General features: G+C 35.4%; 1 protein-coding gene across 3 annotated transcripts; it reads right to left on the reverse strand.

Moving 5' to 3' along the window:
* Positions 1–2,937: 2,937 nt before the first annotated feature.
* LOC135692538 (DDB1- and CUL4-associated factor 1) lies at positions 2,938–25,683 on the reverse strand. Of its 3 annotated transcripts, none has more exons than XM_065210699.2 (35): positions 24,636–25,683; positions 24,135–24,289; positions 23,253–23,329; positions 22,687–22,760; positions 22,230–22,343; positions 22,017–22,086; positions 21,217–21,284; positions 20,629–20,932; positions 20,082–20,272; positions 19,242–19,343; positions 18,594–18,752; positions 17,811–17,993; positions 16,966–17,262; positions 16,380–16,462; positions 15,984–16,103; positions 15,634–15,745; positions 14,997–15,167; positions 14,155–14,382; positions 13,211–13,292; positions 12,901–13,016; positions 12,184–12,291; positions 11,530–11,675; positions 10,422–10,497; positions 9,752–9,813; positions 9,143–9,209; positions 8,851–8,922; positions 8,313–8,369; positions 7,901–7,989; positions 7,295–7,376; positions 6,333–6,566; positions 5,595–5,688; positions 4,888–5,001; positions 4,347–4,420; positions 3,899–3,994; positions 2,938–3,366 (listed from the first exon to the last, which is right to left on the reverse strand). In XM_065210699.2, exons 2-35 carry the CDS (start codon positions 24,248–24,250, stop codon positions 3,010–3,012), a joined length of 4,395 nt encoding a protein of 1,464 aa, XP_065066771.1. In that variant the 5' UTR covers positions 24,251–24,289; positions 24,636–25,683; the 3' UTR covers positions 2,938–3,009. The 3 variants fall into 3 exon arrangements, with proteins under 3 accessions (XP_065066771.1, XP_065066769.1, XP_065066770.1); XM_065210697.2 differs by having other exon boundaries at positions 22,687–22,775; XM_065210698.2 differs by having other exon boundaries at positions 22,687–22,775; positions 24,593–25,683.

Genomic DNA, 25,683 nt, shown 5'->3' on the forward strand with positions numbered 1-25,683 from the left:
TTCATGGTTTTTGATAAATCGTACCCTTAATTTTTTGATAAAAAAGCAAGCCTATAGCCTTAGAAAAATTGGTGTTTTTGAGGGAAAAATTTTTCTTGAAAAATATCCTTTCAAAGGACTCAAACTTTAATAATAGATGTAAATAATGAAGATAGACTGCCTGGAATGATTTAAAATTTCATAGTTTTTGATAAATCGTACCCTTAATTTTTTGATAAAAAAGCAAGCCTATAGCCTTAGAAAAATTGGTGTTTTTGAGGGAAAAATTTTTCTTGAAAAATATCCTTTCAAAGGACTCAAACTTTAATAATAGATGTGAATAATGAAGATAGACTGCCTGGAATGATTTAAAGTTTCATAGTTTTTGATAAATCGTATCCTTAATTTTTTGATAAAAAAGGAAGCTTATAGCCTTGGGAAAATTCGTGTTTTTCAAGACAAAATTTTTCTTGAAAAATATCCTTTCAAAGGACTCAAACTTTAATAATAGATGTGAATAATGAAGATAGACTGCCTGGAATGATTTAAAGTTTCATGGTTTTTGATAAATCGTACCCTTAATTTTTTGATAAAAAAGCAAGCCTATAGCCTTAGAAAAATTGGTGTTTTTGAGGGAAAAATTTTTCTTGAAAAATATCCTTTCAAAGGACTCAAACTTTAATAATAGATGTAAATAATGAAGATAGACTGCCTGGAATGATTTAAAATTTCATAGTTTTTGATAAATCGTACTCTTAATTTTTTGATAAAAAAGCAAGCCTATAGCCTTAGGAAAATTCGTGTTTTTGGGGGCAGAATTTTTCTTGAAAAATATACTTTCTAAAGGTCAAAACTTTAATAATAGATGTAAATAATGAAGATAGACTGCCTGGAATGATTTAAAGTTTCATAGTTTTTGATAAATCGTATCCTTAATTTTTTGATAAAAAAGGAAGCTTATAGCCTTGGGAAAATTCGTGTTTTTCAAGACAAAATTTTTCTTGAAAAATATCCTTTCAAAGGACTCAAACTTTAATAATAGATGTGAATAATGAAGATAGACTGCCTGGAATGATTTAAAGTTTCATGGTTTTTGATAAATCGTATCCTTAATTTTTTGATAAAAAAGGAAGCTTATAGCCTTGGGAAAATTCGTGTTTTTCAAGACAAAATTTTTCTTGAAAAATATCCTTTCAAAGGACTCAAACTTTAATAATAGATGTAAATAATGAAGATAGACTGCCTGGAATGATTTAAAGTTTCATAGTTTTTGATAAATCGTATCCTTAATTTTTTGATAAAAAAGGAAGCTTATAGCCTTGGGAAAATTCGTGTTTTTCAAGACAAAATTTTTCTTGAAAAATATCCTTTCAAAGGACTCAAACTTTAATAATAGATGTGAATAATGAAGATAGACTGCCTGGAATGATTTAAAGTTTCATGGTTTTTGATAAATCGTACCCTTAATTTTTTGATAAAAAAGCAAGCCTATAGCCTTAGAAAAATTGGTGTTTTTGAGGGAAAAATTTTTCTTGAAAAATATCCTTTCAAAGGACTCAAACTTTAATAATAGATGTAAATAATGAAGATAGACTGCCTGGAATGATTTAAAATTTCATAGTTTTTGATAAATCGTACTCTTAATTTTTTGATAAAAAAGCAAGCCTATAGCCTTAGGAAAATTCGTGTTTTTGGGGGCAGAATTTTTCTTGAAAAATATACTTTCTAAAGGTCAAAACTTTAATAATAGATGTAAATAATGAAGATAGACTGCCTGGAATGATTTAAAGTTTTATAGTTTTTGATAAATCGTACCCTTAATTTTTTGATAAAAAAGCAAGCCTATAGCCTTAGGAAAATTGGTGTTTTTGAGGGAAAAATTTTTCTTGAAAAATATACTTTCAAAGGACTCAAACTTTAATAATAGATGTAAATAATGAAGATGGACTGCCTGGAATGATTTAAAGTTTCATAGTTTTTGATAAATCGTATCCTTAATTTTTTGATAAAAAAGCAAGCCTATAGCCTTAGGAAAATTCGTGTTTTTGAGGGCAAAATTTTTCTTGAAAAATATACTTTCAGAAGATCAAAACTTTAATAATAGATGTAAATAATGAAGATAGACTGCCTGGAATGATTAAAAGTTTCATAGTTTTTGATAACTCGTACCCCTAATTTTTGACAAAAGCAAGCCTATAGCCTTAGGAAAATTCGTGTTTTTCAGGGCAAATTTTTCTTGAAAAATAAACTTTCAGATGATCAAAACTTTAATAATAGATGTAAATAATGAAGATAGACTGCCTGGAATGATTAAAAGTTTCATAGTTTTTGATAACTCGTACCCCTAATTTTTGACAAAAGCAAGCCTATAGCCTTAGGAAAATTCGTGTTTTTCAGGGCAAATTTTTCTTGAAAAATAAACTTTCAGATGATCAAAACTTTAATAATAGATGTAAATAATGAAGATAGACTGCCTGGAATGATTAAAAGTTTCATAGTTTTTGATAACTCGTACCCTTAATTTTTGATGAAAAAGCAAGCCTATAGCCTTAGGAAAATTCGTGTTTTTCAGGGCAAATTTTTCTTGAAAAATAAACTTTCAGATGATCAAAACTTTAATAATAGATGTAAATAATGAAGATAGACTGCCTGGAATGATTAAAAGTTTCATAGTTTTTGATAACTCGTACCCTTAATTTTTGATGAAAAAGCAAGCCTATAGCCTTAGGAAAATTCGTGTTTTTGAGGGAAAAATTTTCTTGAAAAATATACTTTTAGAAGAATAAAACTTTAAAAATAGAAGGAAATATTAAAAGAGTGACAATTTGATGACTTCAAACCAACCTATTATTAGATTTTTTCTTTTTCCCATATGATCTTATAAAAAAAATTGTGATAGGCCTGCATGTAATTAAACTTAGAATACATTTGTAGGAAATAGAACAGAAATATTGTGAGCCAGAAAATTTGGAATTTATTATAAAGCGATAATTTACAAACCATGGCTTTACTGGATATAAAATATTGTTTTTAATTTTCAACATCATACCACCGATATTCGTCTTCATCAAGAACGCTTTGTACATCTCTGTCCTCAATTTCTTCATTACCATCGTTCGCATCTTCCTCGTCAGGTCCTAAGTCAACATCATCATCAAAATCATCTTCAAAATCGTCGTCGTCATCATCGTCATCAAAATCATCGTCCTCGTCGCCTTCATCATCATCATCCTCATCATCGTCCTCGTCGTCAAAGTCTTCAAAATCATCGAATTCGTCTTCTTCCACATCCCCCACGTCAAGTAACAGATCTTCCAGGGTGTCCATTGCATCGTCAAATTCGTCCTCGTCATCTTCATTGATCTCGTCATTCCCATCATCTTCCGCCTTCAAAAATAACAAGTTAATTGAAATTATACCGTTGAAAGCATTCTCTGCTTATACTAATGAAAAAACAGCACAAGTTCAGTGTTACATTTCATGTGCTTTTGCGGCAAAGTCCCTTGCAGGCAAAGACTCCCAAGAATGGGTATTCACCTAGCAACGGGATTGATAAAAAGGCCAATTTAAAGAGATTTAATTGCCCCAGAAAAAAAGTGAAAAGCATTCATATAGCAATTGTAATAAAGAGACGCAATTAACAAAAATTTCGGTTTACAAGTCTGCCATAAAGTGCTTGATGTTGTTTATGTAGAGCTGTACACCCTTTTGGTGAAAAGAACAGGACGGTTCTAAGCTGCTACTCCGAGTTAGAACTGAGCTAGCAGTCAGAGCAACAACTCTGAAACGTCCTCTTATATACACCAATAGCGATGCAATTACAGCAGAACAGTTCAAGAACAATGTAGTCCTGCTATACTTGAAGTAAATGCAAGTACTTTCTACTTAGATATCGCACCATAAAATGGTGATTCCCTACCTGTTCCTCGTCGCTGTCTTCCCCATCAATAAACCTCTGTCTCCCAACTTCATAAAGTCTGCAAATACTTTCAATCTCCCCTGCATTTGAACTTCCCTGGGAAATCAAGAAAACATATCTCACATCGCTTCTTACAATAACCTGAATTTTAATACCATCAAAGCCACAAATGTGCAGCAAACTGTACATCTTTGATGCCCTAATTTTATTTTTCATTTTTTAACTGAGAATCAAAAGGGCACATAAGAAAACATTTGAGAACACTCTTAGGCACTGTCTACAAAAAGTCAAGAGTTCTTGAGTCTTACACCAAAATCTCAAATGAAAATGCTTTTAACTGAAATTTTTGAAAACAATAACAGCATTTGGGCCTCATAACCAAGTATTAAAAGAATTAGAAGAGATGCAAATGTACTTAATGTTTGGTTTTTGGAAAAGAAGCACTCACCTCTATAACTGCTACTAGTGTATCATTGTTGTCAGGGCAAAGATCGAAAATCATCTTCTTGATATCGATTGTAGCTGAAATCATCAAAAAATAAAATTCTTCAATAATTTCTTTTATTCATTAGCATTCACAGTAGAAAGCCAGTAAATCCCCGGGGCAAGTGGTCCCAGAAATTGTTTCCTTCTTCCTCTCCCTTCTTCATCATACCCCCAGCTTCCCATCTCCTTTCCCCTAGGTCCCTTCCCTAACTTCCTTCTCCCCTATTTTACAGACAAAGACTTCTGGGTTGCCAAATTATTGTTATCACAAGTTATCGACACTGCATTACAAAATAACTAAGTTAACACTGTAAAGATCAATTCTGGCTGTTTTTCTGATTTCAGAACTAAATACATCTGGACTCATTCCCCTTCGCCACAAAATATCCTGTCAGATGGTAAACAATTTTCTGGGACTTTTGTCCAATGGTCTGATAGTAAATCAAGTCCAGATATTAGCTGATGGCAATGTTTCATTACAGTATCTTATGAAAGCTACATACCGATCACTGAGAAGTCATACGAATCAAAAGTCCGGAACGTATAATCATATGGACCGAGCAAAACGTTGCTGCCAAATATATATTCAGTTTGCGGATCCATTGGAACGTGCTTTACTAAAAAGGAAATGTTGAATAGTAGTTGCCATGAATTAAGCTGAATAACAATAAAGAATGACTTCAGGGCTGCAATGTATAGTGATATGGAATGCAAATGACATAATGACAAATGTCAAGGAAAGAGTAGACGCTCCAATTTTTGTGGACTTAGGTAGAAACCTTAGGAGAGAGAACCAAAGAAAAGGCCAACAGCCTACGCAAGGCTGATTTCAAAATGCTCTTCAATAGGTCTTCTATTTACGCTATAACCTAAAGATTTTAAATACAATATTTTATGCTAAAATTTTCTGTCCTTGCAGCTTGCTTACATCGATTAACATACGATTGAAAATACTCCAATCGAAGTTCTAGGTTTGATCGGCTGATTCAAATGTCTTGATCAGTTGATTCAAATGATTCCATCCGTCGATTCGTTTCAAGTGTTCTAATTAGTTGATTTAACTGTTTTTATCCACTGACTCAAATTTGAGATCATTTGTTCAAAAGTGTTAACAAACAAACTGAAATGTCCTGATTAATTGATTCTTGCATCTTGATCGATCGCAAAAATCCTTTTATCAGTTGATTCACTTGATTCTTTAAAAACTCACCTCCATAAATTACATCTCCTTTGTTATTGAAAATCGATCTGCACTGGTCAAGGGATGTACATGTGTCTAGCAAATGGAATGTTCTGATATCCCACTGACGCAAGTTAAGATAAACACAGGTATTTTGAAAGAGCAAAGTGGAAACAACTAAGATGAAATATAGAAATGTACTAATAAACAGAACAAACTATTTTGAATCCTCAATTCTTTATAAGAATTTAGTTGTTAATTCAGTTCAAGGGATCACAAATGATTTCAAAATATATGTATGCTTTGAAGTGGCTTGCAAATCAATCTCTTTTGTGCCAAACTTGATATACAGGACGCGCTCAAAGTCAAGGAGCACAGGCCGATGACTACCAGAGCAAAAGCATAATAAAAAAGCCTTAACAATGAAAAACGAATATCTTCAAAAAAGAAGATGCTTTATACCTTTCCCGGAATATTGCACACGCCCCCTACCCCCGGAATATTGCACACGCCCCCTACCCCCAAATCATATTGGATATTCCTATGCTAATATATTAGGAGCATGGATGTTGATCTCCAAATTATGCTATAGTCAATAGGAACAAAAACTTGTCGACCAATAATGTTTTAGAGAATGGGGTTGAGAGAGGGGGGCTCTAGGGAGATATATAGAGCGTCGTAATATGTTTTTCAAGAGGTTTTGGCAAGGTTTATAGTTCTTATGGAATTCCTACGGAAATTGAATCAAAAAGTAATATAAAAGGATACGATCTCAGAGTTGATGATAATTTCCAGACCAGAAGGATGGAACACGCCACTGACGTAATCATTGAATTTATCGAATTTGTGCAGGAGCTTGGACGATCGAACATCCCAAAGGCAGCCATCATTAAGCACAAGATCGTCCGTGTTATTAAAAGTGGCAATATTCTTATGGTACCGGTTGATGTTTCGCGGATCAGCCAGAGTCGAAATCAGCCTCCCGGTCGTCAAATCGTAGATCTTGCAAAAAAGTAATATAAATAAAAATATAAACCACTTAAGTGTCTGGAAGGACTGAAGATTACATCGTGGATGCATTTTATACTGATGTTTTGAAAATATTAAGAATAGCTTAAGGAACAAAAAAATTTGCTTGCTTTTTGAAGCCATGTTGGTTAATGCAACAACTGTGATGAACGAATGTCACTAAGCTCTATGCACCGGTCCGGATCGTAATAGGACCATAGAATAAGTGGCCTGTCTGGTTGGCTGTCTTTTGGCCAATCAGCGCAGCCAAATCTCTGAGGAAGCCAGACGAAAAAATGAAACCGGGCATAATTATCATGGTTAGTATTCAGCGTTGTATACATTTATCAATGTTTTATGAAACGAATCGGAAGAATGCAGACAAATGTTACGAATTTACCTGACCAGCATGATAGGCCATTTAGTAAACATAGCAAAGGTTTTCGATTTTATGGCTTTGAAAACCCTACCAAAAATCTTGTTTTTCATCTTCTAGTCTTTTTGATTAACCAGAAAAATATAACCAATTTATGATTCGCCCATAATTTCGAATTGGCGTTGGATCAACTTCAGCCAATTTTCGAATAATTGTGATTATGCAATTGCAGATGGCGTTTAGACCAGAAGGTGCAGTTCCTTGTGCAAATTGAAGCTACATCATGCTCGAATGAAGTTGATTTAGTGTAATCTATCTACTTTTTTTAACTTAAATTGAGACTCACATGTGCGGTGTAGTCTGCAGTGCCAATGACCTGGTCCTGAGCCGTGCTGAACTTGACGTGATTGTCACCATGGAAACTTAGCCTGGAATTAACAATAAATGACGCTTTAATATTTGTTTCATTGTAACATGAATACCAGTACAGTATTTGAAACAGGGTTAAAAGGAAGGGTTAGCAACGCTTGTCGCACCTAAAGAGACAACCCTTTCCTTCCCCGTCCATTTCCTCCCTGTTTCCATCTTTTCTCCGTCCTTCCCCCTTTCTTCTGTCCTTCATTTCTTCTTTACTTCTATCCTTCCTTCCGACTTCCTCCATCCTTCATCTCTCCTCCTTCCATATTTCTTACTCAATTCACCTCTCTCAACCTCATTACCCCATTACCTCCTTACGACCTCACCTCCTCACCACCTCACCTCCTCACCACCTCACCTCCTTACCTCATTGTCTTATTACCCCATTACATCCCAACTTCCCCACCTCATCTCTAATCCAGGTTTGGATTGAGTGAAACACAAACAGTGCAAAATAATTTTCGTGTTTTTCATATCGCAGCATTTCCTAAATGAGAAAATTTTGAAAAACAGTAATAGCGAAGGCAAAACATACTTTTTTTCGAAAAACGGAGAATTGAAGAACGTCCAAAGTGCGGCTGATGGTTGACAGTACGGGCTTGCCGTCAACAGCAAATTCAAATCCTATAAACGAGAAAAAAATATCTTTTGAACAAAGGTAGTGAAATGAAATTATAAAAATTCGTAGCAACTGAAGCATCTTTTTAATGGCAATAGCATTTGTGAGTATCAACGGCCCATCCTCTGTACCCCTTTAACCCTCTACCCCTCATTCACCAGCTGCATTTTCTCTGCTACATTCAGAAGACTAGAGTCCTAGAGTACAAACTCTCAAACAACATATTGACTCGAATGATTTATTCTTTCATACGCACGGATCAACAGAGATAAGGAAAGAATATTAACTAGTCACAATAAAATATTTATGATAAATCAGAAGTAAATACCTTTGAAGGTTCACAGCTTGAAATCGGTTGCATGTGACAAGGGTAGTGCGCTTCTTCCTGAAAAGCAACGTAACAAATTTATTAATCCTGAAAAACTTGGCATTACCAACAATTAACTTAAACAAATCTAAACAGGCACTTTTGGAAAGGATAATTTATCAAAAAGCTTTCGTAATGTTTCACTGAACTTGAAAAAGAGATACAATTTCATGAATCAGGGGGGATGTGATTCGCATCTAGGTCACGCAACGTGAAAATCTTATGTGGTATAAAATGGTAGGTAACGAATGACGAAGCTTTTCCAAAAAAGGACAATGAAAATACATGCTTCTAGTTGATAACTTTATTCAGCGTTATACAAATGTGAGTCAAAAAACAATTAGGCTTGTAATGTTGATACCGCTGGAGGTCCATAGAATAATAGGCAGAATTTGATGACTTTAAGATAACGATATACTCTGCTCTGGTCACACAGAGACGTGCATCTAAAATAGATTCAAAAGTTTTGAAAGAAGCACAAAAAAGAAGGTAGAATTACCAGGCCAGAGAAAATATTAAACATTTTCACTTCTCCTTCTTTGGTTCCAAGTAAGATTAAATCACCATCAGGCTGCAAAAAGACAGAAAATCATAATGTAAGCTTCTTAATTTTCACTTCTTAATTTTCACTTCTTAGGCTTGATAGCTCATGAGATCAAACTTTTCAGTTAATTTGCCTTTACTCATATTCAAAATCAATATATTGACCATACAATTATTGGTTACCCAAAATATCTTATTAAACTTTACCGAAAGTGAAGACAAGGGTAATTGATTGGTTTTCAACTCACGAGGAATTTCGCACAGGTAAACGATGCCATTCCTTCGTTGTCTTCAATCGTACCGACAGATCGAAACCTAGAATTGGCGAAAATTAAAAATAAAACTGTTGAAAGAAACTTATTGGAAAAGAAAAAAATTTCAATTTCTTATTTTTTCTTCAGCCATATTTTTCAGCAAAAATGGTTGCTTGATGATACTCGCTTCTCGGAGTTGACAGTTACAATTATCACAATCATACTAATTGGTGTTAACTAATTTGCTAACAGTAAAGGTAGAAAAAAATCATAGATCATAGATCATGTCATGTCATGTCATGTCATGTCAAATCGTGTCATATCGTGTCATATTGTGTCATATCGTGTCATGCAATGTCATGTCATGTCGTATGTCATGAGATGTCATGTCGTGTTTTGTGCTGTCGTGTCGTATCTTATCGTGTCATGTCAAGTCATGAAATTTGCGGATATCGGTGTAATTCAAATGAGAAGGAAAGAAACTGAACGAGTACTTAAACCACACAGATGTTGAAATAAAATTTAATTTACAGTAAATTACTGGTTTGAGTGGCAAATGACATAAGCCAAAATGCAAAATGGTCAAAGTCAGAAGTAACTTGCCGACTGTAGACGAACTTTCGATTGAATTTAGCACCCATTTTTCCACCATGTCTTGGTTGGATCTGCAATTTTGTTGCAAGAAAATATGAAAGGATGAGAATTATACTTGATTTCACAGATTGAAATGAAACAATACAATATATAAAATATATCGTTGGAACTATATATATTTGTGGGACAGGTTGAGTAAAATACCCCTTGCGCTGTCATAAAAAGTCCTTATGAGTGAAAATTCTTCAATTATGTTTATCATCTCGCTCAAGTTGTTTTCCAGGTTCCTGGATGATCATAGACTAGGTAAAAGAACTGTTAACTGACATGCAGGGAAAAACGTATGTATAGGAAATGACGTCAAAAACCAGAAGAACATCAGACTGAGATGAAAATCGTAACTCGGTGATTAAAAATAGGACATTTCCTTTCTGAAAAGGAAAGACCGCATTGATTTTTTTATCATTGGAAATTCCTAAAAAAGGCATAAAGGGTTTCTACGCATTACACATAACAAAAAATATATTGTAGGACCGGACTGGTACTTTTAAAAAGATTTTCCCAAAGTGAAAGCAATTCTGGATTCTGTGTTATGAGTTGTCTGTTATTGGAAGATGTCCATTTAGTGGTTCTATAGTACTGTTTGTACAAATTGAAGTTGAATTGTTCTAATACACACCTGACGATGGAACATCCGGCTCATAATGTTAGTGGGTGCGTGCATTTTGTAGTGAGGCTCCGGGCATTGATGGGGCCTGGTCAAATGAAATACGACACACTGTAAACTCTGCCGGAAACTTCATGGTGAAAGGGAAGCCTACTTTGATATTGGCAGGTTTAAAAGCAATGAGTGTGTATAACTGATGGGTTTACAGTCCTTCATAGTTCATTATGATATTGTATATGTATTTGTGAATTACCATATATTTACAATACATAAAGCTTCATAGCAGGATCCAGAAAGAAAAGGGTTGTTGGAAAAGAAGGATGGGGAAACAACTGCATGCTACAGGCTACATCGTACTGATTTGAATGTAAAATGGTGGTTTTACCTTGGGGAGGGCACGTGATTCGATTTACATTAAATGTGGACATCACAATGCACTCGTTCGCTACATTTACCCTAACGAGATCCTGTATGCCGGGACGAAATATTAGAATTTATTAAATATAATTTATTTTACAATTCTGTTTAACCACATTGGATTCTCGTCGTCGTGTTGCCTTGATCCTAAGTATTACCGTCATAATGTTAAGTTAGGTTGAATGTTCAATGCATTACTGGAGAGATCAATAGAGAGCATGATAATACCCCCACATACGGTAAATTATTGCAAAAGAGAGTCAATCTTTCTGGAGTCAAACTGTTTTTAAAACATTGTTTTAAAGGTCTATTTGAAAATTGCATGCACTTGATGTTCTTACATAAGGTTTCTATCTAAAATGTGTTTTTGATGGTAAACTTGCTTACTCATCAACGGAAATTTTTGTTTCTTTTTACAAATAAATAGTTCCGGAAACAATTCGATTGAAAATCAAACCTTTGTAACTGTTCAAGCTCATATCGTTCTTTAACTCAAAGTGCTTAACCAAATAAGAACAGCCTGTTTCTTCTAAATTCTTACGATTCTTCTTGCAGAGATTTACTTCACTCTCAAAGAATTCGCAACTCAGTAAAAATTCAAATAGTATGTGTTATGGTTCACTTACACCCCTATTTGACCTCCTGCAGTATTTTAAAAAAATGTTTTAAAACTCCTGCAGTAACAGTTTTTTAAAATTCCTACCTTATCAACGAGAATTTAGGACAGGTTGTGACCGGGTTCCGGCATCGTGCATGTTGTTCCCGGAGATAGTTCCGAACGATGTTGTCGAGGGTCGGTTGGAAATTATTATTGTTATTTTGTGAGGTACTTCCTTTTGACATCTCAAGCTTGAAAAATAGAAAAAAACTATTAGACTAGCCGTTATTTTTTAACCTTTGCACAAATTTCTTAAGCAATGAATTAAGCTTGGTTCTTTTTTTTATAGGTTTCAAATGTTCACTAAATCAAGGACCTCAATATGTTTATTACAGGGTAGCTTTTAACAAGGATATTATCCGTAAGCATACCCCCCCCCCCCAAAAAAATACCCCCTTCATGCTTAAATGATTGCAGAACTCAAAGGAGCTATCTTTGGTTCAGTCTCATCAAGGAGTTATCTTTCGTCTAATCCATTTTCCACTTTTTAGAAGCATATCTACAAACAGATTTTTAGCATTTGCGTTTAAAAAAAATAGTTTAAAAAATACTAGTTCCCCAAAGCCTACAATTCAAAAACAGTCACTATTGAAAAATTTCATTAAGTAATAAATCAAACTTCAGGTTTCCAATGCTCAGGCCACTTTCAAATATCTATAAATATTACAATTGCAAGTATATCAACTGTGGACTACAAACCCGGTCTAACAATTTTTCCGGTTCCGGGCGATAAATAGAAGGAGTTCCAGGTGTACTGTCTCCATAGGTAAGTGTAGTTTCCGGTGTCCGGTGATGGCTTGTTGAAGACTAGAGTTTGCAAAGGGTAAGAACGTTAATTTTAAGAAAGCTGGAAGTAGAATGGCAATTTCACTTTTTCTTTTCGCAAGACTTGATGGTCGAGACTGCTTAAGGATAAACATTTTTGATATAAAATGTTGGACAGAACTTATCACTGTATTATACTTATCAGAATTTTATATCTGGACAGAATTTGTCACTTCTAAACAGGTTTACAGGTCTAAACAAGTAAAAGACAGGTTTTCCAAACAATCTTGCCATGTGGTCGTGAGGTCAAGTAAGCAAAAGAAATACTGTAATTGTACTTCTTGTTTATGCAGCTGAATAACTTACGGCATCAAAAAGATCAAATGGGGAACCTTTCTCGAGTCATCGCAAAAATGTTTGCAACTACTTGAGAAATAACGAGCATTCGCATACCATGAAAATAACAACAACAGAACTTGACGACAAAAACCTAGTTGAAGAAACTGAAAAGAAAATTGACAAGAATAAAAAAGGAATTAGGAAAAAATAGACAAGAAACTTATGATGAAATTATAAAATATTCGCCAGTGTTGCTTGCTTAAAAAGTCTCTATAATGAGATTTTGATTAAATCGATAAAACAACAACATACTTTCAGTTTCTTCGAAGGGACTGGGGAGAGAAACGCTGCGTCTTTACTAATTTCGCTCTGCCTCGTATTAGTAAGATTTGCCTCCTTTTGAAGAGTCTTTGCAGCTGCATTAAATCCTAGAAGTAACACATCACGATCAACGCTTTTTATCAACATACTCAAATTCTATCAATACATACCTTGACTAATACAGCTTCAGATTCACCCGCTTCTCATTCAAACCTTTCCTTTTCCTGTTCTTTGAGTACATTTGCATCAATGACAAGTGTTTAGTCTAGAAGCAAAGCAAAGTTTGTATCCATAGATATACCTTTAGTTTTCAAGTGATTCACGATCAGCTGCAGAAGTTCTTTTTCGGAATAAGAAATGTGAGTTTGAGATACAACATCAGCCTGTGGAAAAATGATTTACATATTATACCCTAGCAGGTCCGGGAAAAGAAAGATATTATTCACACCTAATCTCATCATTGGCCTAGCAGGGATTCTTACGTTAAGGGATGCCTGATGTGAATATATAAAACTTTCGAATTCATCCATTGTCCCCTAAATTAAATGTTAACAATTTTAATACAGAAAACTCAATATAACAGAACTTCAATGCCATAATAATTTCTTGGCAGAGAATTTTAAAATGGCTTTGAAAAACATTTTAAGGCATACTGTGGCTTTCCTTTTATGGGAGGGTCAAACGAAAAGCTTTAATATGTCTTAGAATGTTTGCTTTTTTGAAAGCGATTTTTGCATAATATGATATTATTTGACAATTCGTATAACGAAGAAAAAAAGGGTTCTGGCTGACTTTCCCAACATTGAAAACAACTACAGCACACCTAGCTACGTAAACAAGAATACGCTATCTTATAAGGTGACTCGACTTTGAAAGGAGACTCTACTTGTAAAGAAGATTTGACTTGTAAAGGAGACTCGGCTTGTAAAGGAGACTCGACTTTAAAAGGAGAGTCTACTTGTAAAGAAGATTCGACTTGTAAAGGAGACTCGACTTGAAAAGACAACTCGATTCGTAAAGAAGACTCAACTTGTGAAGGAGACTCGACTCGTAAAGAAGACTCGACTCGTAAAGGAGACTCGACTTTAAAAGGAGAGTCTACTTGTAAAGAAGATTCGACTTGTAAAGGAGACTCGACTTGAAAAGACGACTCGATTGGTAAAGGAGACTCGACTCGTGAAGGAGACTCCACTTTAAAAGGAGACTCGACTTGTGAAGGAGACTCCACTTGTAAAGGAGACTCACCTTTTTTAGAGTATGGAGCATCGCCATTGGTGATCCATGTTCTGTTAAAACCTTCCCTGTGATTTTTTCAATCAACTCCGAGGCATACTTACAAAACTTAACATGCTCGTTAGTTTTGTCTGGGAGTACCGGTTCCCTCATCAACATTTGCAGCTGACCACTGAACGTGAAAATCAACTTTAAGAGAACTTGCTGGATCCGATCACTTCTTGATAACCCACATAAGGCCTAATTGAAAATAAGAAAATATCTTCATAGAAGGCATTCATGACACGGAGTCAAACGTCAGAAAGATAGTACTTCAAAAGGTATCCATACTGTTCCTTGGTGTCAATAAGGTCATTGATGGATTCCTCATTATTTGCCAAGAGGTTGGAGAAGTATTTCATAGAAATCTTTGATTTTAGATCGCAGACGTATTTCAGTCCAAAAAATATAACAATTTAAATAAACACAAACACAGATAAAAACTAACATCACTTTTCCAAAAAAAGACTGGGTTAGTTTGCTGTAAAGATGCTTGTCCCTTTGAACTCTACAACTCAGCAGTGCAATCATTTGCAAGTTTTATTCCAGCTACTTGTAATATTTGAAATTGATTTTTTTTCCTTTTGCGTTTTTCATTGACACGCGCGTAGCTTGTAGAGCGAAGTCTAATACAAGCCCTGTTAATGTCTGTCTTACCGGTGTTTAAAGGCCTGATCTAAAGGCCTATCCGAACCGATCTGATCTTGCTGTAATTAATTTATCGTGAAAAAGTCATTTTGCATTACATCATTAAATGTTCTCTAAAAACAAGAGACCACAAAAGACCACTACAATAAATATTGTTCCTTCCTCACCTTACAAGCTAAACATCTGATGGCGTCAGCCTCGGTGATTGGCGTTTTTGTATTCAACAGACCAAGAAGAACTTTGATCCCATTCTGCATTCGCACAGCATTCCACATTTTATGCGAGACATCCTCAACTTTCAATGGTCTTGCAAAAGTGCGTGGTACAGCAGGGATGTTCTTAAGAAGAGCAAAAAACAATACAAAATAATCAATTAAATAACTGCAATCTTCACGCCTCCATATAGTAAAAGTATCACTATTAACAGTTTATACACAGCCAGAAACCAGTACTAGCATGCATTATGACTCAATACACAAAACAAAAGTAAAAACAAGCATCAAGAATACGGTATACAAAATAATCTAAATAAGGGGACCTTTCCTGTTGGCTTCTTAATCACAATATTACCAGCAGCTATTTGGCAAGTATTGAATAGACACTTTCTTTTCATTCAGATAAACTTTAGCAACTTCAAACAAAACATAATAATGAGGTTTGGTGCCTGATGATTGCATTGAGGGTGGAACCTAGAGGAGCAACTTTGAACCATTTTCCTCTACAATGCATAAGATATGTAAAGACATTGAAATGCTGTATTTTACCTGCACAAATGACTAAATGTTACCTGCTTGACATACGAACCTTAGACTTGGCTTTTGGAGCACAGACACAGTTGCATAAGATCTGAAGAGCAACTTTTTGGATTTCTCCATCGCCTTTTAACAGTGTTCCTTCTGCAGCACGAACCAATAAGCTGAAATAAGTTTTTACATTTGTGTGTTTAAAGAAATCACACCCTTTGAGATATCAAGCTTTGGGATATTATAAATCTAAAATAGAGCAATTTTAAGCGGATAAGGAAAATATAGAATGAGAAATACGAATAAATAAGCGGAGATATACATCCTAAATTTCAAGGAAAGATCTAATTTATGAAAGATCTCAAGGACTGATAGTCAAAAGCTGCACCCATTATGAACGAAGTACATTACCTTATTCCGGACTGGCTGTCATCCGCTTCAAGGGGGACGTTTTGACAAAATGCAAGCTGAACTTTTGGGTTCACAGACAGCACAAGTAGGATTTCTAAGGCCGATTTCACAACTTCATTCCTGGAAAAAAAATCATTAGTCACGATGAAATTCAGTTCACGATGAAAGCAAAACCTTCCTTTGCATACAACAGGAAATTTGCTGGTAATACAGAATCTTAAGAGATCAGTAGTGTCAGATACGTATGTTTGAATTGCCATTTATAGGAGAAATATCAAACCGTTTTGAGAATATAATACACCGCTAATTTTACTATGGGTGTGAAATGAAACTAAAAATAAACGTCACGTAAAGTCACTTTACACGTCATGATACAATTTGATACAAAATATTTACCTGTTGCTGTACCCTTCCCATCCGGATGACGCAAATGATATAATCTGGAACAGAAGCTGGATTCCTCCTAGTTTCTTGAAAGCCTGTTGGTGGGAAAACGAAACTGAATCAACCAATAGCTTTGACTGACCAAAAATCACCAGAGGAGGGGAAACCCTTAGGAAGGCAGTCTCAAAGCTGGGCTTCCGACGAATAGGGGGCCAGGGGGGCCATGGCCCCCTCACTTTTTTGCAAAACAATAGAGTTTTTTTAAAAAAACTTTTGTTATGATTGTAACACTTTCTCTTGGCCCCTCCATTTTCCAACCTGCGTCGGAGCCCATGCAAAGTAAGGCATTCCTTGTACTTGAAAAGGTGGTCATCTTAAAATATGCACAAGGCGAAAAGGTTGTATACAGTTTGTTAATCTCTGTGACCTTGACCCACACAAACTAAAAATCAGCAACCAAATATTATTACATATTTGAGAATATTTATCATTAGCAGTAAGAATAATAATAATTTGTTATATAGATATGTAGCAGATAAGAACTTTATAAATCACAAAGAGAACAGTTGGAGTGGCAATAATATGAAACTTCACGAACCAACAATGGCACCCATGCTGAAATCTCTTCTGAATTTTCAATAAGTAGCTGAATGTTTTCAAGATGCTGATTCAGAGAGAAAGGAACAGCTTTGTAAGCAGGAATTGGTTGTGGAGGAAGGGTTCCTTCGTTTCGTGCAATTTTTCGTCTGATTTCATCAGCTTTAATTGAGAGCTGAGCTTCAAAGAACCGTCGCAATGCTAAGAGAGTATGTTTGATAATCTGCCTCATCCCAAATGATTCGTCGTTCGCCATAAGTCTGGCTTCTTCGGGTCGGAGAATGCTAAGAACAGTTACCTGAAACATCGAACAAAGCTAAAAGAGGGCAGAAGATTTCTTGCAAAACAGTCAGAAACACATTGATAAGCCTACAAAAATTACAAAATCAACCAGTTGACAAATTCTTATATTTGGCTAGAGCTAAATTGTTTAGTCTTGTATAATAGCCCGAAACATCGAAGGGCTTTACAGGCTGGTATTGTCTAGAATCGGAAGAAATTCTGATATGATCTGGGGGGAGGGGGATTGTCTTTATAGCATATACAGCATTAAGAAGAATAAAAATAGTTGACAACAGTGGCGGTGCCTTTGAGGTAATAACGTATGCTACCCTTAAATCCGTGGCACACAAAAGGGGGGGGGCCTATTTCTAGTTTTAATGACTGCTATTCTCAAATCATTGCATCTCATATTGTTACTTGGTGTCTTGCGTTACAAAATTGACTTAAAGGAGTTGAATTGGAAGTAAAACTCTCGGCCTTTTTAATCATCTTTCTGTGAAAAAACACAATTGCAAATTTACATCAATCTAAAATTCCGAACAGGCAGAAGGCAAGCTGACTTACAGTGTTGATGAGTCTTCGTAAGCCATCCATGGAGACAAACAAATCCAAGATGGCGCGGAACGTGAACACAAGAGAGAAAAACAGCGTAGAATAACAACGAGCCGAGTCGTGGATGCCAGAATCCATGAGCCACAACGCGTATTTCACCAGATCTGTTAGCATTGGCTGGGGTAGAAGGCACACCTAATACAAAAAGAATGCTCAGATTCGCTCAGGAATACTCATACAATTTACAAGGTCATGATCACTTGGCTTGAAGTAAGGGATTCTAACTAATATATCATTTTTCTTCAAGTTAACCAGATCGCTTGTGATTACCGTAGTAATTGTAGAAAGTCGAGCAAAAAAGATTCTTTAGATTATATATCAAACACTTTACTTTTTGCCTCCTTCGATTGTCACATTTATTATCATTTCAATTCGTTGGGTGAGCCAGCTACAGCATACCTTTTCAAAACATGCAATTGGCTTATCGCAGATTTTACAGCTACATGCAGCCTCGATTTATGCTTGCTACACTCACAATGCAACACTATCAAAGGATTACAAGGCTAGATGGCTTGTTTGTAGGCATTAAGTTGAACAAAAATAACGAAAGGCTTGTTGGTAGGCACTGAGGTGAATAGACAAAACGAAAGGCATGTTAGTAGATATTAAGGTGAACAGACCTAGACAGAGGATTAGTGTTAAACACTAGATGATCAAAGGGTAGGTTATGAGATACAGATGAATTGCATTAGATACTGAAAAAGTATTAATGGGAGCTATTGGTGGAATACTTACCCGTTCCATGGCATCATCGTTATACGCCAAGTAATACAAACAGACGGAGACTCCAGTGGATGACGTCGACTGCTTTGGTATCTCTAGTAGTTTTTGCACCCCACCTCTAGCAACAAACTCTGTTACAAACTTCTTGTGACACATCAAAGCAGAAAGGTACTGCAAACGCAAACACAAATGTATCCTGCTTAATGCGTTTCTATGAAACACATTCAATTAAGTTTATTTAAGTATGGTAGCCAATTCAGCGAAGCTGGTTTACCATTCATCAAAGATATCAAAGAGGCCATGCATGAAAGATAACACAAAAACAACTAGCGAAAATAATAAAATGAAAAGTTATATCAGATCTAATACTAATCGAATACACTACCCAACCCCTTTAGATTTACTTTACCCTACCCATGCAATTTTTGATACCCTTTATGATACAATATTTCATCTTCTATTTCCCTTAAAATATCAAGTTTTGATAACAATACTATTCCATTGTTTAATAGTCTAAAATGTGATATTAAAACAGAAAAATTAAGAGGAACATTCTTCTGAATCGAATCATTGTGGGGTTACCTGCTTAGCTACTAGCTGAAAAAGAATTCACAAAGGAGGTTGTGTAGACCCAAACTAAAAAAAGGCTCTGGCGCTTACCTCTAAACCACGAAGAGCCAGGATCGGGTCCTTCTGCATTTTCACGTTGGTGTAGTAGAATATAAGTTCTAGAGCATCGTGCTCAAAAGCGTAGATGAGAAGCTGAAAATAGAATACAAAAATATCACACAACTGTGGCAAGTTTCAAACTAAAACTTCTTTAGCCTTTATGTTAATCAATGGACGACCATGACAGAAAGAATTTAGTAACACAACAGTGCAACGAGGAAACATAAGAAGCCGAGCACAGGAGGAAGTCCATAGGGTGAGCAGGGAGATGAGAGACCGCTAAACAAGCTCGATGCATGGGGAAAGAAGCTCGTTAAAAAAAGACTTTTCTCGCAAAAGGTTATATGGGGAAATTATTTGAGGAAATAGAAACACACAAAAATGGTACATTGATCACGAGAGCTTATTGTTCAATGCATTATTGGTATTAACGCAGATATCTGGTATCATACAAATTATTGTCTTCGCCTTGGCACATTCAAGATACAATGGTTATCACTTGGATTAAACGTACATCGCACAAAAAACATCCGCATTGTTTGTCGTCAGCATGCAGCAACGTTTTTCAATAGGATGGAGATACAAACTCCCTTGTAGGAATAGTCAACCCCACTCGGAAACTCGTAACATACCCCCTCGTCTTTAAACAGTGACGGCTCACAACATACTGATGATTTTCAATACAGCAGCTTGAGACCCAATGATAAAGTATGAAGAAAGATCGCAATACGTAGACAAAATGTGTAGCCTTATCTATCTTTATACTAACTTCTCATATGCCCAATCAAAAAGCATAATGATCTGATGATAATAACACGCAGTTGTACAAACCTCCTGGTACTGTCCAAGTGACGTCACATATCCAACCAACGATCTTTGCTGGGAACCAACAGTTAGAGGCCATAAGCACCAGGTGGGCTTTTTGTACCCATACCTCTTCGCCTTCGCACTTTTTGCCTCTTTTGCAATCTTCAGTTGTTCTTGCCACTGAGAACTCGTGGCACTTCCCTGGCTTTCTTTACCTGTATTGAAAAGAGGTAAAATTATAAATTAACACTGATAACTAGCGTCGGGAAAGCCAAAGTATATCATGAGCCTTACTGTCCTATAAACAGTTGTTTGGTGAGCTCATTAAGCGTTAAGTTCTACAAGTTGCAACACAGAAGCTTATGTTGCAGCTGTTAAAAGCTAAGCCGGGGGCATACGGGAGCATTTCACTTTAGCCATTTTTGGCACCAAAGCGAATAAGAGACAATTTTGATGATATTGTTCATTCTTAGAATTTGTCTGGGTTGAAAAGCCAGTGTTAAAATAGACGGAATTTACTGCATTGGGTTGGAAAGAACTCGTTTAAGCTTAGTGTTGAAAATATACAAACCATCTTTTGCTTCAGCCTTGCTCTCTTCCGATTTCTCATTATCGGTTTGTTCTCCAGCAGGTTTCTCAATTGCTTCTTGCAAAGATTTTTTGGTATACTGTTGATCGGCTTGTTTTGTTTTTGAACTAGTTGGCGTGCCTTCCTCTTCCTTCTTCTTTTGAATTTTACCAGATGAATACCTGACGTGTCTCGATGAGCTTTTTGAACTTGCCTTCACGGATAGTTTGCTGCAATTCTGAATAGCCGGAGTGCTGAGATCAGGGATTTCCTTCAAACATTTTAACCGTTTAAGCACAATGGGAACCTGCGTATAAAACAAATATTCACGTAGACAAGACGTAAAATTTCTCTAACTATCATGGCAGAACATCTTATTACATTAAGACGACAAATATATTATTGAAAACAACTAATATTGTCGGATTTAGGGAAACTGTCGGAGTAAAAGACGGTTGAAGTTGTCACTGTGCATTACGAGCCATGACTGTACAACAAAATCAAGTTGAAAATCAAACAATAATCTGCCTTTAAGATCTTCAAAATTGCGCTAAAAGAACTATAGTTATTATAGATACAAAATAAATATACCATTGCTTGGTTTTCCTCCTTGAAAATTCCAGCATTTTCTTCGTTCTGCATCCCTACGGCCAATATATCTAAAAAGAGGAGGCATCTTGTTACGTGTCATATCTTACAGGTTGCCCTGATTGCTTAGCCAGTTCCAGCCTACTACATAAATAGACATCTCAATGTCTAAAATCACAGCCTAGGTCATACAATTGGTACTTTGAATCTTTTCCTGCTTCTTGCAGCATTGACTCCTATTAAACTGGCAGTGGGTGAATATACATTTGATGGATTTGTTTTGCTTAACCAAGCACTGTGTACGTGCAAAATTTATGTGGCCTATGTTATGCAATACAGTATTTGAAGCATATGCTGGTCGAATAGCAAGTAAAAATGAACCAGTAAATCAATGAATTACCAAATACATGATCATCTAAGATTTGAGCCAACCGGAAGAATGGCAAAAATTGAGACAATAGCCATGTCCCAGCAGAGGTGCCGTCTTTGAGATTTTTAGAGGTTGGGCAATCCTTTTGACTCTTTCTTTCCAAGAGCAATGCTTTGCTTACACCACGTTTCACCATATTCATATTTTTCTTTGTGAAAGCCCCCGTCTTACATGAGACAAAACATGAATTTATCCTTTCTTAACCATCAAGAGGCAATTTATAATAAGGGAGTTAAATTCACATACTAAATTCAGCCTAACAAGGACCCTCCCCCCTAACCACAAGTGTCAGAAAACAAAAGACAATATTCATAGGCAAATCAAGATTTTCTAAATGGGAACTGTAAAAAAAACTACATCTTTAAAGACATACCAATAGCATATGATCGTAATGGTTCTTTGCCTGCCTTTCCCCACTTGTAACAGATTTTTCCAACACTTTCCTTTACAAAATAAGATTGAAAATGTAAGTGGGTTTGCGACAAATGCAAAATAAAAATGCTGAACTTGGACAGCATGCTTCAGTACAAAAGTATAAAATACCAGTTTAGCATAAAAGCAACAAAACAAATGTGTATGTCTTTACCCAATCCTCGAATATTTTCCCTTCCATTCCTGACAAGATATTGAGCAACAGCCTAGCAGCTTGGCAGTTCAATTCAAAATCGTCATCTGTATTTGCAAAATATGATGTTGTCAGCTAAAGATAGAGGAAAAAATAGGTTACCATGAGCAGTTGGGTGTGTTTTATAGAACTTTATACAATGAAATGGATAATGAGATACTTGCAGTACAATGTCTACCAAAATCCTGATATACTACAAAAGATTTTAGCAAATTTTAAGTATTTCTCCTACCTCCCATTAAAAAACGTAATCTAGCATAGATCATTCATGTTTTATAATTCACCCCTAATGAAAAGGCATGGCAAAAATTGTTCCAAGCAATGCTGCTCATCCTTTTTTACATTTTCTGCTTCATATTCTCTTGTAATAAATCAATTTTTCCGGACAATCAATAAAAATTCATAGAGATGCATTTACCTTATGCATGAATTCCTTTTCCCCAATAATCAGGCGCAAAGTGTCACCAAACTTACAGTCCGGGTAAGATTGAGCTAAAGGTGAAAGAACTAATCAATTAGGTAAACAAGCTTCTTTGATTTTCATATTAACCATTCATTTTTTATAATGCACTTGAGCTTATTACAAAGTTGGTCGAAGGCATTGACCAAAGGATGGAGTCATTTGCTGCCTATGTGATGTGATTTTGGCAATGATTATTACACCTGCCAACATTTACAATGAGACACAATTTCTGTTCTTGTGATGACTCAATAATGACAAAACTTAGTAGAGTGCATCGCATACTGAAAAAGAGATTATACCACAAAAATATCATATTTTCAATATCAACCATTATCCTATATCACTTTATATGAAGCAAGCAGAATTGTGTTGCCCTAAATTTCCACTAGTTGGTTAATTAACTTTTGTTACACAGAGAAAAGAACAGTAGAGATAATTGTTGCCATATCTGAACCCAGACTTAAACCCTGAGATACATATCTAATTTGTTGTTGCATACTCAACTCAATAAAGTTACTTACAAGGATGTCTGTCATCAAATGGGTCTGGAACCAGCCCAAGGAATTGCTCATATTGCTCTTCAACTTTTTCTGATAAACTATAAAAGCAATGAATACAATTACCAACTTTTATACTATTCTAAATATAGCTAAAATCAGTCAGTATAAAAAATTGGTACCCTTCATTTTAACCACCATCAGATGTTCTTAAACTGCACTTAAAGTGTTATTGTGCTGTTAATCATATAATTCAAATCTCCTTTACATCTGGATTATCTGGCATTTATGTAGGGGAACAGGAAATGAAAATAATAACATAGGAAATCATACTTCAATCATTCAAGATTAAATCTGGCTATCAAAGACAAAAAATTATGAAATTTTTATTGTATTGTCAAATGTATACACCTTCATTAAAAAACCAGGTGATGAGTGCAGTCTGCTTGAAAAATTGATGATAAGATATGATAATCATCAATAAAGAGTCAGAGATATTTCATTCCATGACAGATATCAATTCTACATTGCAATTCCAGTACATCAATGCCATCAACCAAAAAATATCCAGCTCTTTGCTAAAGATGTCTTTGTAAAACAGCTCTGCTTGCTAACTGACTTTGATATTAATCCCTTTCACTAGACATTTCATGCCATAGCAGTCATGAAATAAAGTTCCTAAATTTCTATCAAAAACAATTACACTGGTGAAATAATTGTACAGTCTGTATCCATAACCTGAAATACTGTCAAGACTGTAAAGGCAAAAATCTTAAAGAGGTCCTTGATACAATTGCCTGATGATTGCATTAGGCATGAAACTTGGAGTAGCAACTTAAAACCATCCTGCTTTATACACCAAAAGCATAAATAGGCCAACTGAACTGCAAAATGACAGACATATACCTTTTAAGGATTTCGGTTGGCTTTCTGTTCCCTTCTGCATCTTCCTTTTCCCACTTATGAAGCAGTTCAAGTATGGCAGTGTCTTCTAAATTCAACCATGGATAACTTGATCCCATCTTTGATATATACGATGTCTTTTAATGCTTCAACAGTCACTATAAAGAAATAAAGCTCGTCTTCAAATGAGAGAGCACCACGCAAAGACAGATATGAATCTGTTTCTTTTATGAGTCTTACGGTCAGAAGTAGCTTGGTAGTGCCTCTGGTATATGTTTCCAGTTACTTTAACCAGGGTATTTAGTTCAGAATGATCTATCATGTACATAAATATATGCAGTAAACCAAATGGCCTAAAAAAGTTCTTGCACATTAGCTTTCCATTTCTCGAAGATTCCATTACATTTGCCTGAATTTAATTTTCTGAAACAGCCTTGTAAAAAATTTCTATAAATGGTTACCTACAAAAAAAGCAGTTATCAAAAACCAGCTAGAAAGGCATACCATCCGAACTTTCTGAAAATCACGTTAAAATCCACCATCTTTGCAGCATGCTTCCAGAACAAGCCATCCAAAAACAAACAAGTACGCATGCTCTATAATTTTTTCAGTTGTGACGTCACGCTGGCCCCGATATTTCAACCTTAGGAAACAGTGTCGTAGAAGCAAAAATTTATATTAAAGAGGGGCTGCCTCTTGTATTGCTTCCTATTCAGTACACTATAACAAAGAAAATACAACACAGTTTGTCAATTATTAACGGGCTCCAGCCCCCCTCGCTTCCGACGGCCTTGGAAAATGAATGTTATCAAAAACATTTGCAGATGAAAATGATTCAATTTAGGAAAAGGATCTTGATCTGCAAGAAAGGTTGTTCAGAATTCATCACAAATTCCTAGCAAGGTAAAATGATAAATTCTTTGTACCAAACAATTTTATTTCAATTACCTACAGTATTTACTGAATGATTTCGGATAAAAGAAACCCAAGAGACGGTGCGAGAAGTTCGAAATCCTCCGTTTATTTTATGTTATTGCATTAAATATTAAAAATAAGTTAAGATTTCCTTGGACACTTATTGATGCGATGTAGTCCAGTATGATCAGTTACCAGGCTTTAATTACAGACAAATAGATTTGATAAATCATTTTTCGCCAGGTGACATTGCAATATTTTCACAGTTTTGTGATTTACTAGTGAATTTGTGATAAAATGGAATGCAATCGTATCGTAGTTGATTTCCAGAGGTAGGCTGGCATTAAATCGTTTGAGAACCTGCCTGGTTTTCGTCTGCAGTAAACTGGTTTATTTTCAGCATCCGGTATTCACATGCCATAAGGCGAAACTTGGTGTAACGATATATGAAAAATTCTTTAAAGATATTCTTTTCAAACGCAGATTTTCTTACAACTTTTGAAAAGCTGGACACGGTACTATGTCACATGTCACAATAATGGTCAGGGATAATTCCTTATCTTGAACAATTCAACAATTTTTTCTAGGCCAATTTTGCCTAGTTCCACATCTCGTTCACTTCTAGCTTTCATGTAAT

Source organism: Rhopilema esculentum, chromosome 3 (assembly GCF_057945365.1).
Source record: "Rhopilema esculentum isolate cy_ngs chromosome 3, ASM5794536v1, whole genome shotgun sequence".
In the NCBI taxonomy this organism is placed as follows: domain Eukaryota; kingdom Metazoa; phylum Cnidaria; class Scyphozoa; order Rhizostomeae; family Rhizostomatidae; genus Rhopilema; species Rhopilema esculentum.

Excerpts from the sequence above, each read along its gene's own strand:
- LOC135692538 (XM_065210697.2), bottom strand. The coding sequence starts at position 24,250 with ATGGGATCAAGTTATCCATGGTTGAATTTAGAAGACACTGCCATACTT. Across the intron at positions 14,383-14,996 it reads TCAGATGTTTAGCTTGTAAG|GCCTTATGTGGGTTATCAAG; the intron begins GTGAGGAAGGAA and ends ATTTTCAATTAG. Across the intron at positions 7,377-7,900 it reads TCTCCGTTTTTCGAAAAAAA|GCTAAGTTTCCATGGTGACA; the intron begins GTATGTTTTGCC and ends TGTTAATTCCAG.